Source organism: Megalops cyprinoides, chromosome 22, assembly GCF_013368585.1.
Source record: "Megalops cyprinoides isolate fMegCyp1 chromosome 22, fMegCyp1.pri, whole genome shotgun sequence".
In the NCBI taxonomy this organism is placed as follows: Eukaryota; Metazoa; Chordata; class Actinopteri; order Elopiformes; family Megalopidae; genus Megalops; species Megalops cyprinoides.
Window position 1 is genome coordinate 13,647,582 of NC_050604.1, and position 18,298 is coordinate 13,665,879.

At 40.4% G+C, this 18,298-nt stretch overlaps 1 protein-coding gene across 1 annotated transcript; it reads right to left on the reverse strand.

Annotated features, from left to right (window-relative positions):
* Positions 1 to 1,460: 1,460 nt before the first annotated feature.
* On the reverse strand, positions 1,461 to 6,820 carry chrnb5a (cholinergic receptor, nicotinic, beta 5a). Its single transcript, XM_036516408.1, has 4 exons — positions 6,779 to 6,820; positions 6,328 to 6,437; positions 2,607 to 3,561; positions 1,461 to 1,607 (listed from the first exon to the last, which is right to left on the reverse strand). Exons 1-4 carry the CDS (start codon positions 6,803 to 6,805, stop codon positions 1,461 to 1,463), a joined length of 1,239 nt encoding a protein of 412 aa, XP_036372301.1. The 5' UTR covers positions 6,806 to 6,820.
* Between the last annotated feature and the right edge of the window lie 11,478 nt (positions 6,821 to 18,298).

Here is an 18,298-nt window from a genome sequence, read left to right on the forward strand (position 1 = left end):
TAAAAGTGTGTTTTCATGGTACATACATCTATTCACAGGTATTGGCAACAGCAACAGTTATGAACAATTAATTATGCTCTTAAGCATAAAACATAAGAAAACAAAAGCTCTGTACATGACATGACAAGGCTTCACCAGGCCTCTTTTCACTGTTGTTAGTCACTGTTCACTGTTGTTAGTCTTTCTTTAAAACTGCTTGATCTGTCACTTCCATAATGGCTTTGCATTCATCTCATCAATCAGGTACACAGTGAAAACAAGTGATGCGACAGGGAAGAAAGAAAATATCACATTCTTAAAAAAAAAAAAAGAAAATGATACTGAACTTAGAAAAAACAATAATGTGTTTGAAGTTGACATAGGCTTCCCAGACTAGCAGTAGTTGCTGAAATAGTAATATTAGTTGTAGAAGTGAGAGTGCTTGTTCTGAGCTAAAAGTCTGGAGCTACACATACAGTACTTACAAAGCTTTTGAAGAACATGGTTAAGCGGAGTGCCCTGCTCTGTCAACTTTATAAGCAGAAAGAGTGGGAGCCTGTGACCACGGTGCATTGTGGGGGCTGTAGTTTTCATGATTCAGATGGCTATTTGCCTTAAGGGAGTCCTCATCCAGCCGAGTTTGGATCATGTGCTTGTGGGTTTTGTATAAAATAGTCTATGTTATTGCTACTGGCTTCTTTCAAAATGCCTTGTGCTAGCACGACTTAAAAATGCTTATAAAATCAGAAAAGAATTTGTGTTAGAGCCACTTCCTCTAAATAAACCCCTCCTTCCCTGAAACATTTAAATACAAAAAAAAAGAATTTCACCCATAAAATGAAAAGCAATGCATTCTATTGCTTCAAAGTCCAATGAGTGATTTTTTTTTCTACTCAGATCCCCACCCTGTCAAACCATTTCAAAGTCGTGGCTTTGCCCTTATGGCTCTTTGTTCCAGATCAATAAAGCAAAACCCTTTCTGCCAAAGAATGCAGAACTTTTTTTAGATTTTTCATCTCTCTTTTTTTTTTAACTTCCCAGAGACAAACGCTACCAAGGACGGAGGCTTCCATGTTGGAAGGAAAACTCGGGCACTCTTTAGATCGGATCTTGTCATAATCTTTGCCTATTTTACCGTGGATCTTTGGGCTCAGCAATCAATCTCAAATCACATCTAATCTTTATCTTTCAAGGACGACAATACCCAGAATACCATTTACATGCAAGGCGGGAACCTTGCAGTTCGTCATTTGTTATATAATCGAAACATGTCACAATCGATTAAAAACTAGGATTGTATTCTTTAAAAAAAAAAAGAAACTGACAAACCAAGGGGGGAAAAAAGAAAAAAAAACGAACAGTGCCCTCCAACTGAAGTCCTGAGTTGAGTTGTTTCTAAGCGTGTGACCTTGTTTGTATATGCTACTGGGAGCGGTATCTGGCTGAGTGCTTGGGCGGGCGGCGGTGGGGGAGCGGCTCGGTCACTCCTCGTCCGCGGCAGGCGTGTTGTAGCTCTGGAAGAGCGGCTGCATGAAGAGCCCCATCGTCCCCACCACGCACACCAGGACGAAGATCCACAGGAAGAGCCGGTCGATCACCATGGCAACGTACTTCCAGTCTTCGATTATCTGAGGCAGAACATTATTCCTTATCAATATTTCATTTTACGGGGACTCTTTGATTATGACTTTCTTCTGGTGCTTTCCTTTTTTCCTTTAATCTTCTATGAAGTAGAGGGTTAAAGGAAGTGGGCCTTATGAATCATTTAAAACACCATTATCAGCTCTAAACAATGGCAAGAACCCATCAAAGTATACATAAACATTGTGACTAGGCTATACCAACTGATGAAAGGTTGTGAAGCATGTAACGATCATCCATACTGCACCAAGTGACACAAAATACATCAAACAAACCAGTTGTTGTGAGCTGTAATATTTACACATAATCATATTATGCAGTGCTTATTAAGATGTTAAGAATGATACATTGGACCCACTTCAAGTAAAGTCTTATCAAAGACTACATTCACTAATCAGCCAGATCTATATGAGATACTTTTCATTCATAGATGACACATAAAGTAGGTGGATGGGAACATTTCTTTTATCACTGGCTATCCAACATACTAAAGCAAAGTTTACTTATCAATGCTAATACTTTAATTAAATAAAATCTGAGACTAATTATGAATGTGTAAAAATGTGTATGAAACCTCACAGATCTAGTCTGGTGGAAGGCTATCTCCAAAGGTAGTCTGGGGCTTAACAAACCAAGATGAAGGCCAGACTCCCTCTTACATTAGCTGTTAATGGTTCATTATTCAACTTTGCCAGAATACTGTGACAGATAAAATAAATAAAAAAAAAGATTATGGCTGTTTCTGAACTTGCTCCAAAGTAACAAATGATAAATCATCTCAACAACAGAGCTGGATACACACACACAATCTAATAACCAAAGGTTAATGGGATTTAATCTATTCATGCGAATTTGCATGTGTATAAATAGTAGAACTGGGTGCAATCCACGCAGACCTGTATGGAACACCCAGTTCTGCCATTTAGCGCCATGCAAATTTTCATGAAGGGATCAGATCGCGTTGAGATGCTCTTGTTCATACTTACGCCCTCATCATCATCCTCGCTCTTCATGTGCTCAGCGATGTAGCGCACGCCGTCCACCGCCTCCTCCATGTCCGCCTCGCACTTGACCGTCATCCTCCTCCGGAACTCGGTGTTCTCCGGCAGGTCACTGATCCTCCAGCCGTAGCGCTTGGCCGACTCCTCGTTGACGTAGAAGGAGTCGACGTCGGTCTTGCCCAGCTTTATGTCTGAGTAGGACTTCTGCTGGTGCTTCCGCCGGAACCGCTCGCGGATGTTGGAGCTGCCGGGCCTGCGCATGAACAGGAAAGCGGGCAGCTTGTAGAGGAAGACCCGCTTGACCCACTCGGGCATCCTGTGGGTGCTGGGCGAGCGGTGGTGCACGTTGAGCACGCACACGCTGGTGACGATGGAGAAGGTCACCAGCACCATGGTGAACATCAGGTACTTGCCGATGAGGGGCACGGCCAGCGACGTCGGGGGTACGATTTTGGAGATCAGGAGCAGGAACACAGTGAGGGCCAGCAGGACGGAGATGCAGAGGGTCATCTTCTCGCCGCAGTCAGACGGCAGGTAGAAGACCAGGATGGCCAGCGAGGTGATGAGCACGCAGGGGATGATGAGGTTGATGGTGTAGAAGAGCGGCTTCCGCTTGATGATGAAGTCATAGGTGATGTCCAGGTAGGTGATGTCGTTGGGGTCCTCGTTCTTCCTGCCGGGGAGCGACACGATGTCCCACTCCCCACTGGGCGTGAAGTCGTCCCGGCTGGCAAAGTCACTGGTGAGGATGAGGTCGATCTCGGTGTGGTCATAGGTCCACGAGCGAAACTTCAGCGTACAGTTCTGCTGGTCAAAGGGGAAGTTCTTGACCTCGATTTTGCAGGCGCTTTTGTAGATCGCTGGAGGCAGCCAGAAGATGTCGCCAGTGTTGGACACCACGGCATTCGAGTAGAATGAAACCTCATAAGTTCCATCAGCACTAAAAGAGAGGTAAATGAAAAAGGACTTTAGAATTGTTCATTCTTCTTATTTTTCATTATATGCTCATATCATATCAATGCCTATCCCCATGTAAAATGTCTGTTGTTTCAAAATTTAAAACAAGAAGTGCCATGAGTATAGTACCTGCTACATTTTACAAAAATCAGCTGCAAAATAGAAGAAATCACATATCTTATCAATTATTGGATCTTATGGGTTGAAACCGGAGAGATGAAATGATGTCTTCTTTGTTGCAGTATCAGCATGTATCACTGATCCCTGATGCTTCTGCCTCATCAGACCCTTCCTCAGTCACATCCTGGAGCTTCCTTGGCACTCATAATCTTTTTCTTTATAATCTTTTTTCTTCTTCTTCCAAATATAAATTATGTTAGTTTTCTTTTAATTCTTTCCTTTTATCCTTTTTATCTTTTATCCCTTTTCCTTTATTTTATTTAGCTAGACCTTTAGTCCTCATTATTATTATATGGGCAGTCAATTCTAGGCTATTTGTACAACACACAATAACAATTCTAAAGGCAGAAGACAAGCACCAGGACAACAGATAAACAGAATAGGAAAAATAGGAATTCAAAGAAAAACAAAAGTAATCAAAAAATAATGACAGGCATTGCTAGGCAACCAAGATGCATAACAACAAATTGCAAAGAAACATAGGTTACACCAGGTAAATTTGACCTTGTGGTGATTCTAGGTATAAATGACTTTTCCTAGACCTGTGTTATTTATCCTCTTATCCCAGAATCCCAGTTACCCCAGAACCTTCATAACTGGTAACATGATAAATAACACACTATTAGGAAAAGTCATGGAGTCATGGACTGAGAGCCCAGTGGTTTTTATTCAAACAGAATAACATGTATTTGAAAAGGTGAGAGAGGTAAAAATTATCCCTTGGTGGTTCTCATGTTGAACATCTCCAGAAGTGGCAATAATTGTTCTTAAATATTTAAACCATTGTCCTTAAAATGTCAGTTTATTTATAGTTATTAAGGAATTATTTAGTGTAACTAGTGTATGAAAATTGCAGTTCAAAGAGTTGTTAGCTCAGGCCAACTGCAGGGCCTAGAAACAAACAAAATGATGTTGCAAATATTAATTTTACTTACAGTATAAACTCTATCACATACTGTTTTAGTGTTTTCAGCATATAACCACTATTTTACAGATTAACCCAAATTTCTAAATGAAATGAGAAATTATTGAAGACAATGATAATAGTTAATAACAGTTAATAGATAATGATAGTTATGAATGTGGCTGTGTAGTTTTATGAAGTGGAGTGTTACCTAATTTGGAATTTAAATAAATGTACGGTTACACATTTAAAATAATCTAAATTGTAAACCGATGTGTTACATGGTTGGAAATGCACTACCAAGGATACTTGACCAAGAGCACGGCCCAAAGCCACCAGCTTGTTAACACTACTTTACAAAATGTTCCCTCTGTTCATTTGTAGAAAATTCGCAATTAGAAAAGATTAATGAGAACATCCAAATGCTGAAATGGTGGGAGTATGATTGACTCGCATTAATGAACCAGTCTCTTATTCCAACTGCTTTGCAGGGGGACCTTTGTGTCCCTGGAATGTTATTTATGCAGTATCTCAATTCAAATTACCATAGAAACAGAAAGCTTAATTTAGCAAAGGATTTTCCACATGAAGGCACTTAAAAATATGTGAAAAACTCTCAAAATGAGGGAATCAACATAATGATCCTGTAATCTTACATTTATCCATTTAAGTGTAGCATGTGCAGTTAGGCAGACAGTTTTGCTTAAGCTACCAATTGGTGGTATTTGGATGAACAATGTAATAAAATTGACCTTTGTTTTCAAAAATGCAATTTGTGGAAAATGATGAGAGGCCTAGATTAAGTAATAAATGCATGAGATTCATTTGACACTTTCCTACACAATACATTTGGTCTTAAGTGTGGATATTATTAGATCATTACATAAGTCTAAATGTCTGAACTAATTCATTTGCACTTAGTAGTAAACCATATTTAATTTCAGTGCAGCTCTAGATTCAACTAAGATACAAGCAATTTGTAAAATTGACTTTTATCCATTTTCTAACGTCATGTGCATCTGCCTATTGTATTAAATTATGCAATATTTTTCACAAAGTGAACTGTACAAGGAATTATAACCTTGAACAGGATAGTTTTAAAGCCAATTCAGTTAATACTGCTATAGTATTACTATAGGAACAAGTGACATATGTAAGAGGGTGAAGTTCATTTCAGCACTCAAGCAGTCGGAACAACAGGAGTTTACTGTACAGTATTATTTCAAAATATAACTGATTCACAATATAGCACAGGACAGATGCAAATTGGTTAATTAAAGTTAATTAAGTGGAGCTATAACTTGTTCTTAACTCTGAGTAACACATTTAAGCGATCATTACGTTTTTTGTTAAAGTTTCAAAACCGGGTCCAAATAAACATGTTCCCTGGGGTTTATTCTCTAATAAAACCCATCTCTTTTCAGCATCAGCTGGGGTTTAACAAAACCCAAATCACAGAGCCCTGACTCTTGTTCTCAGCTGCTCAGAGGTTACAAGTGCAAAGACTGCCACTTTCCTTTTTTTGGCAGGGGTGGGGGGTTTGGCTCTCAGCAACTGCTCGGCCAGTGTTCTCTCCCTTGTTTATAAAGATGCTCATGTTGAGCGTAGTGAGCGGCGACTGCAGTGAAAAGACGTGATGTTGTGCATGGATGGGCTGTGTATTACTTGTTATAGAGGACGATGTCTGGCAGCCAGATGTGCTGAGACGGGATGCGCAGCTTCTTAATGCCCTCGTACTCCTGTGGGTCCCACATCAGCCGGTAGTCATTCCACTCCTGATAGGCCACAGAAAAGCACAGTCAGGCACGTGCAGACAGAAAAAACATATCAGAGCCAGGAACACACGCAAACACACACACAGAAATATATATATATATACCCATCTCAGGCAAACACACAGATACAGATACACAGTCACACACACAAAAGCCCTCAAACATACACCTAATACTCACATACACACATGCCCACAGGCACAACTCTACATTGTTCTACTTCACCATACAGTAGTGTTACGACAATTACTCTAAATAGCAGACTCTAAAGCATTCAATGGGTAAATAACATGACTGCACAGTCAAAGGTATAGAGGGAGAATCCCACATGCAGTACTGGCCTGGGTGAGCCACACGTTGGTGGTCATAATCTGCTCACGTTCGTTCTGCAACAGAAAAAAACACAACCATGGTCACACTCTACATGAACAGGTTGTTTGCTTAGCAAAAAAACATATCCAACCAATACATCCATCCATGCATCAATCTGTCAGTTAATTAATCCATTTTAACTTCATGACTTCATTCTGAATGAATAAATGCCATAGAACATGTCATATAAACAATTCCAACAATAACAGCTAGGACAAAGAGGACTGAGACATGTCCCAGTGGACTGCAGTTAAATATTTTAAGATATTACATGAATGACTCGTGCTTGACAGGACATTGATTATATCCACATTACATTGAAATTGACTTATTTTTAGAGTTTGACATTTTCTGACATAATCTGAAATAATATTAAGTTATGATAAACCGTTTGGCAGCAGAGACCTTGGATTTGAAACTGAAACCTTGTAAACCTGTTACTACATGTGTTCAAATCATTACCAGCAGAATTTAATCACTAATAATGCAAAACATTCTCTTCTCTCCCATTCATGGTTAACCTCCACCAAAGGTCAATGACATCATAGAGAAGCTGTAATTTGTATTAATATTGGAAGCATACAGACAATGAGTCCCCCATGTTAGGTTCCCTGCTTTCTGGATGGAAAGCCCAATTTCTTGTCATGTAGGGTAAGGTTACACATGCGGTCAGAGAATGCATGTAAATACACCCAGTCTTCACTCAGTCAGAGGTGGTTCACACCTCATCTCATTATTTCCAGTGCTCTACACAGGACATTTATACATATGCACAGCCATTACAGAGCACATGTAGTCCCACAATACCCCATAGAATTACTGTGCTGAAAACATCGCTTTACTATTTATACGAATAGACACACCAGCACATGCTGTACTGTTCATCCTAGTTTCTCTCTTCCTGTGAGGGCATGGGAGTTCACCATCAGAGGGAAATAGATGCATCCAAACAGGAGTGGATGCAGAACTGCACACTGTGGTTTATCAGTGTGAGGCAATGCTTATGTTGCTGCTGTTACATATCCTCCTCCCACATGAGTGATGTCATCACCTACAAATGCGTCATGCAGGAAGTGACTCTGCTAGGTGAGAGGGCACTGACCACGCTGATGAGCTGGGACAGGGACACCTGGATGGCGATGGTGACCTGCTGGCTCTTGTTGACCGCCGGCCGGATCAGCTTGTTGTAGCGCTCCGGCCCCAGCAGGTAGTTGACCAGCCTCTCCTCAGCGTCGGCGGCCGAGGCGGCTGTGGGCACACACAGAAGAAACGACAACGCGAGGTTAAACCGTAACAACACAGTGCGGAGAACAGAGACACCAGCCACTGCGGCAGAGTAACGTAAGACTTTAACACAGGACACCCGTTCAAACCATGAACATTTGGGACATTATTAATGGAGGAGGATTGCATTTTTTTTACTTGACAGCTAAACAGAAATCCTGAAGACACACCTCTTTTGACATTTCGGTTATTCTCCCCGGCAGACCCTGTTCCTTTGTTCATCTTCATCTATATATAATTACTTTGGGAATTAATATAAATTGTTTTTACTTTATTTGAACATGTGTGATTTATTCAAATTTGTAGATCTAAATTTTGTTCATTGTTTTATTCAAACTGTTTCCTTCAGTGGTAGTCACCGTGGACAAAGGCATTTGCTAATTGACAATACTAATAAGAAGAGCAGTGAGAGCAATAAGGATGGACTGATTAAATGGAGCGTTAGTTATTAGGGACTCGCTGTAGTTGCAGCTGCAAAAATGAAAGCTATCAGGTTTTAAATGATTCATTTCAGCAGCCCCCTCCATTTCATCACCACAGTCTTCAAGCGCTGTCAAAGAAATCATGCAGATATAGGGGCAAACGCATTACGCCTGAGGACCTAAGCCCATCTCTTTATTCAAAAACATGTTTACATGGGTTCATCACAGCGCTGGAGTGCACGGCTTTGACACAGGTTACAGTGCGCCATATGTGTGTGCTTCCGTGCGCACAGCCTCTGCAAACATACAGTGTTACTTAACCCTGGTTCAAGTGCAGGGCATGTCAGGCCATGACGCTTAAAGCGGCAGTGATTCAACATGCAAATGAGGGCAATGCATTTCAGACTTCAAAGGTAACATACAGTAGGATTCCCAACCATTTATACAGAATGTTCAGTGACATTGTGAGATGTGTGCTATCCTGTTTTGCTGTTTGAAACAACAGGTATTAAGCCCTTGACCTAGAGGGACAAGTGCAACATGTTCCTCCCAGCTTCCCTTAAATTACGGACTTTCTCTGAAATGGAAAGAGGGAGCAAAACACCTTCAAAGTTCAGGTGACGGATGCGTGGAATTGCACGGATAAGTGCCTGGCTGAAAGGAGAGCTTGTACACACTGCAGGACTCCAGGACCGGGGATTAATAGTAAGGTTTTATACTGTGCTGTACACTCCCCTTAACTAATTCTCTTCTTTAACATTATTGCCTTTCCCCACTTTAAATGAGTGTGGTCTGTGTCTTTCACAGTCACAGGAAATTGTTGACATAATGATCCTGCCCAGAAGACTACTTTTTGATTTTCTCAACAATAACAACACCAAAATACACATTTGTGAATCATTTGTGAGAGACTGTCATGGGTCAAGTCTTTATTACTTTTTAACCTTTAATTGTAGGAAGAAAAAGAGCCCAGGGAGAGATCAAACTCACCGCGGTATTCCTTGCCCAGAAACAGGAAAATGTCAGCAACAGAAAATGCTAAGATCGTGTCTGAGGTTCACTGTGAGGACAGAGTCATTTTGAATAACATGGTAAACCATGCACAGATCGCCTCTGCGGCAGACCACCACTTTTCTAATTCACGTCATCTAGGCTTCCTCTGAGCTCTCTCACACCCCAGGCCTCCAGTGAAGAAGTAAAAACCTGTGGCCAGTGGGGAATGCCTTTATTTGAATGTTGCCTGTTTTTCTGATATTCACATACTGCATTCTCAACCTGTAAACAGAAGGTGCCATTTAACCAGAACTCTGAACCCCTATTAAGACCTATGAGACCATCTGCGGTAAAGAGTCCCCACTTGGGTAAAGCAAAGGTTTACAAAGGTTTAATTTGCCCTTGGCTGGTTTTGAGAATGGTAATGTTTTATTGTACCATTTTTATTTGATTCATTTCCACATGTCACCATTGGGAAAAATTAATTTATGCATTAACTGGTAAAAAGTGAGTTCTCTGAATTATCTGCAGTACCTCACATGTCCACCAGGAACAGACATGCACACAAACCTATTTTCATATCCTCCAAGCAGGAGGTTAAAGGCACTTAAAGCTGCTCTGTGGTAAAATGAGTTGCAGAAAGTGCTTGTTATGTTGTAAGAAGAACATATAAATCTGCACTGCAAGGGTAACTTATGAGATGTGTGCTAGGCTACAACCAACCAGACACTTTAAAGTAAATTACCATGTGCTGTACTTTACTTTTTCAGGATAAATTAAAATTTCAAGCTCCAATAGATGTTAAAGTTAAATTATGTTAAAATGTTTATTTACCCAAATGTTTAATTACCCAAACAGGAAGAAACACTTCTTAATACTTCCCTGCCAACTACATCTATTATATATATTGTTTATTTTTTCATTTTATAATTATTTGTAAGTATATTATTTTGCTCAGGTCTGGCAGCAGCATCACAGAGGATAAAACCAGTAACAGGTGCAAACACACACACACAGACAGACACACAGACACAGACACGCACACACGCACACACTCACACAACCACCACCACAACCACCTACATCACCACCACCATGCCTCGTGGCCAGCCTGTTGACTATGATATGATCGTTCCTGACTGCTGCCCTACTCTCGCTACACATCGTACTGACCAACCCCCAGCCTCAGACATGATCCAAGTGGTGTCTGACTAAATTTAACTGATTTGTTCTGCTCTCATTTAAGTCCTGACGCTGTGCCAGGGCAACCTCACGCCAGTGCTCGTCACTTTTGATGCAACGCGCCCCTCAGGGTGGCTACTCAGCCCGGCCTCTCCGTTGTGACCAATGGGTGACACACACTCGCCCGGCATTTTGGAACGCCACAAAATGTCCCCAAACGCCACGTTACCTCTTCTCACAGCAAATATCTCACTGGCTGGCAAGAAAGAGCTCACATTTGAACTCACCTTGTGAAAGAGACCTCGGCCTGGACATTTTCTGCATTTTTTTTTTAAAAACTCGAATTCACTTACTCTTCATCATCAGCTCTTCCAAGCTATAGAATGTACAAAAACTAAACACATGACAGGTAAAGGGAAAAGAATTACTAGCACTATTGAGGACATATCTTTCCTCTAAAGCCTGGTAAAAAAAAAAAAATTAAAAAATTAAAAACTTGGAATGGAATTAAATATTTATACACAAGATCAGCTCTGCTTATTAATTTGAAAATGGAAAGACTGAACATCTCTCATGCCATGGAGAGCTTTCAAACAGAGGAACTAACACATGAAGGAATGGTAAATTACTAGTCCTCACACATTTTATTTATTATACATTTATTTATTATATTTATTCTTTTAGTAACTTTATCAAATAGCTTTTCAAAGAGGCTACTACTAGATGCAGCATCATAAAACGCAACCTGTCTCTTTATCTAATAACAGAAATGAAAATAAACAAACATAGAAATAAACACTCTGGAAATGCTGAGGTCTGGTTATGTGAGAGCAATGATGCAGCACGTGGTCAGCATTAGCGCAACAGGCCTTGTCAGGGCATGACTTCAGCTGCCATGTCCCCCTGTCAACCCGGAGACCAGGTGCGGCCACTTCCACAGCAAAATTCACCAAGCCAGCTGTGGCTGAAAGGGGACGAGGGGAGGGGGTCTAAACGAGCCAGGACAGCGACGGAAGAAAGGAAGGGAAGTCAAGGCCCTGTGATTTGACAGGGGTAGTACACTTCCACTCCAATACCTTCCCAGAGTCTTCGTCTACCTCCACGTAATCAATATGATGCATTCTGGATGGAGGGATTTGACTTGCTCACCTCACCCAGGCAACGCAGCAGAAAAAGCTTCATCAACAGCAAACTGAAGAATGCGACATGACATTGTGGGCTTCACTTTATGTGACACTAGGAGCACCTTTTGCAGGACAATACAGTACTTCCAGCAACCAAACCTTGATTTTATCAAATGCAAAAACTGAAAAGAGGGCTGTGCGTCCATTAAATATCAGCTCTGCAAGGATGCACAGTATTTAAAAAACACATTTAGTGAATAACCTCCTATTATCTGATGCACATCTGATTGTTCAATCAGAATTTGTGTTTGGTGGATACCTTGAATGAAAGACTTAGAAATTATTATGATGCAATGATGCAGACATGGTTTACGGTGTTATAACTGCCTGACATGGAGAAATGAAGAAAATGATACAGAGTGCAGATATGTACAGTAGATCCAATGAAAAACAAAATATAAAAGCAAAAACAAATGTAAGTATTCATGTATGTATGTATGCATGCTTTTACATGTATGCATCATCTTTATCATGTATCATCGAGAGTTTGTTTCGTTTTATATCCCAGTTTAGGACAAACAACATTTGCTCTAGGTTCCTATGAACCCTGTTTATACCACAACCCATTTTATATCCACATTTTTGCCTGTATAGCAGTGGGAATATTAACTGGGTTTGACCTATATTACAAGGGTTGTTAGCACTGTTATCATGTAATGTGCATTTTTAAGTATCTATTTATACTTCATATTAATCCTGGATTATACCTTAAATGCTGTCTGCACATAAAACAGTGTAGTGTAGTGTAGAATAAAGTCATATGTTTTCAGCATAACCTGTACAAATCACATTATTGTTCATTTGAATATTCACACAACTATAAATGATACCAATTAGTACATGGATTTTGTTTCTGTTTACCACCATTTATTGGAGCACAACAATGTTCACAGCTTACACATACACTTTTTGAGTGTTAACTCAAAGTTAAGTTAAAAGTCGGAGTATTAACAACAAGCTCTTTGACCCTCTATACCATGAAGCTGAAATAAGAGCTTTAGAGAGCAGTTGTAAAGGACTCTCAACCTTCAAATACTTAAACTCAGGCCAGGTCTCTATTTGTGATGTAGTGCTGTGAATTGAATGATATCACTTGTCATCATAGCTTGTGTTCTTAATGGTGAAGAGGAATGAAGGAAAATTGGTGAGTCACAGTTCAAGAAAATAGCTATTTCACTGTTATTTTAGGCTTTTATGAGACACTCTTATCTAGAGAAAAGCACATAGGTGATTTCATACAGCCACCAATCCATTAAAAGCTGTACTGGACTAAATGATCTTGCTCAAGGCAACCACAGTCCCATCACACATGAAACCAAAAAACCAAAAACCCTCTGATGCTTTAAGCATTGAACCACAGCCTGCCCCAGTTTCCTTCATATTTATGAGAAAATAAATCTGGGAAATCAAGCTTATGAGGGCAAACGCACCGCTTTCACAGAGCTGCTCAAGGCTGCTTCTGTTTACGCCTTTTATTAGTCGAACAAAAACGCATTACATTGCGCAAACATCTCTGTCGCACGGGAGGCTTCTCTCGAAAACAACCGCATATATGTTCCATTAATATGTATATAAGCGCTGCAATCCCTGACCATGACGGGAACAACACGGGTGGCAGAGCAGTGAATTGTACAGAATATGCATGACAATGCGCGGCAGCGTGCGAGCTGACAAGACAGCACAAAGGACACATGACAACACTGACTCTGAGCCTTGGCCTGGAGGTGGCACGCTTTATGCCTTTTGAAAAACGTAGAAATAACAACAACAGAAGCATTATGGGTATCTGACCTTTTGAGCGGATTACGTTCCATCGGATCACGTCCTGTTAAAATCTGTCTGTTTAGATTATTCCGGAAATTCTGCGACAAATATAATGCCGTCTCTCGCTGCAACACAAATATGGATTTACAGAGAGTAAATATGAGCACTGTCTGACCCTGTTTGAGGGAAAATATTTTATCAAATTAAAACTAGAGAAATGGACCAATAAAAACTCAGAACAAACAACTGTCAGCTGGCCTCTAATAATCTATACACAATCCACTTTCTTCTTCACTCTGAGTGAGGAACTTAAACAAAAGTTACAGTCTTAATTTCCTTACATAACATGAGTTTGGTAGACACTGAAATGAGTGAAAAATGTGTAAGAAGCAAACAAACAAAAAAAACAAAGGGCCTTGCTTGACTTCACTAAGAAACAAGTGTAGTGCAGTTAAACTGAACAGAGGCTTCTTACAGGTAAACTGAATAGAGACCTCCTGCAGTTAAACCGAACAAAGACCTCCTGCAGGTAGATAGAATAGAGGCCTCAAAACATTTTTCTGTCAGTTACAGTACTTAGTTCTCATCCTGTGCTGTCGCTGTGTGTGCGATTCCTTTCCTGTGGAGCCTTTGGTCTCCAGTCAGAACAGCCTGCCAGTCTCCCAGGAGAGAAGGGAGAAGAGAAGTCAACTGGATATTCAGGCCCGCAGTGTTGATTGAGATAGGGGGATTGATTTGGGGAGGAGGGATTTATTGGGGGGGGTCACACATTCATCTGTCAGGCTTGCGGGGTCAGCTGCCCCACTGCATGCAGATCCCCATGCTGTCTCAAACTGTGTCGTCACTCTGCTGCGTGCGTATGTTCAACAACACTCCCGGTCAGCATGAGCACCGGCTGTCAGTGATGCCAGCAGTGTCAACGCTAATGCTGTTACAATCAGCTTGCTCCACAGGTGTGGTCATTTGAGAAGACCGTGGGAAAAGAACCAGCAGTGAGAAAGAAACTAAATCCTATGCCCGGGCAGCAGGACAGGTCTTAAAATTATTGATTGTCAGAAGTCGTTTGATTTTTTTCAACAACATCTCAAAGCCAATCAATTTAACTGATGTTGACTGGGATTTGACCCCTTAAAGGGCAGGATAACTGAAATGGGGGATAATTTTATGTGTCTTAATGCAAATGTTGGAGTCTGCTGCAGGATGTGGCCTATACATGTACCCACGGGTATGCAGTCAATACCTGCTTGTCAATCGGGTGTCACCTCGTGTTTATTTCACCCATGATGCATTTCTCAGGAATGCCTATGGGTAGTGTCCTGTATCCCTGTGGAGGGAAACCATCACTGGCAAGGAGACCAGTCCAGTAAGGATCATCTGCAAGCCATTTCATGTACGTAAGTGATCAAAGAATAACTTCTATGAGACCATTCAGCCTGAATAGAGCCCTCTTGACCTTCTTCCTGTTCTACTACTATGTCAATACACCTGATCTAGGGTCAGCAGTAGCGATGGCTGTAATAGTCCACTGACTTTCATTATCAGACAAATCAGGTGGTCACTGATAACACTGGACTAATATAAAATTGCAATTGTTTGCTATACCATTAACATGACAGTAATGGTAAGCATCCGTGGGAACCATATTCAGTCTAATCACAACAGGGTTTGTCCTTTGCCTTGACTAGATTTCAGAAACTGTGACTTTTTTCTTTCATGAACACCGAATGGCCTCTCTAATTGCATGAGCACGGTTACCACATGTCAGTTGTTAGTACACACATTCAAGCTGTTAAGTAGTGTAAATATCTCAAACAAAGCAGCTAATAGTATTGTAGAGTCTTTCTACTATGAGCCAAAAAGAAGCTTTGGCCTCAAATTTAAGGGCTCTTAAGTTCTTTTAAGTGCTAGTCAGGAAGCTCCAATCTCTACCAACTGAAATACAACAAGGTCACATTTTGTGCACAAGTCCACGCAGCAGGACAGTAGTCAAGATGAGATAAGAGCTTAAATGAACTGGGGACAGCACTTTTATAGTAACAACAATGTACTTCACAATTAGTGCTATGCATTAATACTTTGAAAATGAAAAAACCTTGCCCATCTAATTGAATATGGTGTGTACACTTCTGTCTACTGTATATGATTATCAAAAAACAACACACAAAGATCCCTTCAAGCTTTGGTGTTAATAACATGAATGTGCACCAACTACAATGTCCCATGTCCAGCACATTTCCACACTGTGATCCCTGTCCCCAGTCCTCTGTAACATCCACTTTATGCCTTGTTCAAAATTCACAGCAGATCACTGCTTCGTTCTGCACCTGTGATATTATAATTTACTCACCTGGAAACCGTCACCTCTAAATTAAAGTGTGAATGAGTAGCTACGGTACACCTGTTTAAAGAGCAGTGCAGGCTTGAACAAAGGAACAGACAAAGACAGTGTGTATGTCAGAGTAGTTTCTGGCAGGGCAGCTCCGATTAAATTACCCATGTGAAATTGTGATTGCACGTTCATTTAAGCATCTTCACTTCCTACAGCACCTCCTTTTCCATCTTTAAATCATGTGCAGAGAGACACTGCTTTCAAAAGTGTGGGTTCTAATGGAGGTTAATAGGGGTTAAGAAGCTTCACCCATTCATACTGGAGTTTTCCAGGCAACTGGGCATAATTAAGCTTCCATGTTTTAAAGAGCAACTCTAGCTAATGCCCCCCAGGCAATGAGGCTACACATTACACAGCATGGTGCAGAGACTTACAGAACAATGTTCTTCTGCAGTTTACTATATGCATGACAAGAGAAAGAGATACCAAAACAAAGCAATGGATGCCAAGGCACAGCAAAGAGCTCCAGCCTTCCTGTGGTGTACAAGAGGCATAGCGGGGTTCTATGAGAAAATAAAAGCCAGGGAAAGTGTTTTTTTTTTTTTTTTTTTTTTTTTACACACAGTGAAACCTATATATAATTCCATATATAATTAATTCCAGTAATTTTTGACTTTCTCCAGTAAATTTGAAACTGATTTCAAGTTGGAGATATATTTATGATAAACAGCAACTGTAAAGTGTTAAATTACTCATGGCATTTTATGCAGACACAAACTGCATGGATGGGGTTATTATTTGGGCATTTGTTTCCTTATTAAGGGCTGTCACACAGGGAAATGTCATGAACAAGTCCATTTAAAAAAACAAATAAATAATATACTCTTCACAGTCCTCGCATGGACTATTTTAAAATCTATGTCAAAACGTGTTTATTCCGGTGGCTTCCTGTCGCCTCATCCACCTGTGTGGGTACTGTATCTGTACAGCTCATCAAGGAGGAAATGGATTAAATGCTGAAAGGTCATAGTATCAGAAAGATCAGTCCAGCAGAGGACTGGATCCAGTGGTTTTTAGAATCTACCATTAAACCATCAATACATGGAGATAAGTCTCCCAATGAATGGTCAATTACCATTCAAGGTGACACTTTTGGTCAGTTGACCTTGTCACCTTGTGACAAAGTGCACCTCAGAATCTTGAGGTTTTAATGTACTTAACCAGTTTGTGTGAAATCATTATTTTATGTTATAAGGTCACTAAATTAAAGTTGAACAAATCCCGAATGAAGATATACTATACACAGGTCTAGCTGGGACAGGCCTGTGTAAAGCATGTAGCTTCTGATTTGCCACCAAACTGAAACCAAAGTAGAAAACCCTCACAGAATGTCTAAAGATCACAACTTCTTCCTAAACCTGAGATGATTCTCCAGGCACCATTCATCATCATATTTATATCATATTTATGATAAACAGCAACTGTAAAGTGTTAAATTACTCATGGCATTTTATAGAAGATTCTTATTGCCATTAAACCACAAAGAGACTGAAAAGGAAAACTGCCACATTACCAAGCATCTCCACAACACTCTCTCTCAGACACACACACACACACACGCACATACAAATGCACACACAAGACTGCCAAGAATAAAATATAACCCAGGTGCACTTCCAGGCTTTAATAATTTAGCCACAAACTGCAGTGTTTCTCATCTTGGTTGCAACATAAAAAGGAGCAAAAATCAAAATATTAAAAATACTAATGTAATTAAAAAACAGGACTCCAATGTACACTAGGAGACTGAAATCATACATGGAAAATACTAAAATACTACAACTTTTTTCATTTTCTTTTCTTTGAACAAAAAATTTCAAAACAAAGCCACTGCACTTGCAGAAATATCCTTTGTGAATTATTAAGATGGCTGCCATCTGCGGGTGCTTCCTTAGGAGCCAATGTCTTTCAAGCTTCAGCTGGTTCTCAGCGCCTTGCATTAACTCCAAGTGCTGTTCGAGGCGTGCTTCCGCAAAAGCTTCGCTGGAGATCTGGGAGGAGACATGAGATGGCAACACCGCTAATGTGACCTCGTAAAACACTCCGCAGGTCTCACACCGCACTCCTCCAGGTCTCCTCACTCCTTTCCTGAAATTTCCTGAAATATCTTTGCGTTACATAATAGATGTATTGACATATATTTTACTTTCCTTAAAAGGTGTATGGATTAATCCAACATATTTATAAAAGGTTTATGCGCTTTTTACTTAAACTGTTTGCAATTTCCACAGCTTGACCAGGCTGGAAGACACATGTGCGTCCACAGGTTTT

Bases quoted from the DNA above. Each gene is read 5' to 3' on its own strand.
- chrnb5a (XM_036516408.1), bottom strand. From the start codon at position 6,805: ATGACCACCAACGTGTGGCTCACCCAG. The intron at 6,438-6,778 runs GCCAGTACTGCA...GTGGCCTATCAG, and splicing joins CCAACGTGTGGCTCACCCAG to GAGTGGAATGACTACCGGCT. The intron at 1,608-2,606 runs GTAAGTATGAAC...GTTCTGCCTCAG, and splicing joins GCGAGGATGATGATGAGGGC to ATAATCGAAGACTGGAAGTA.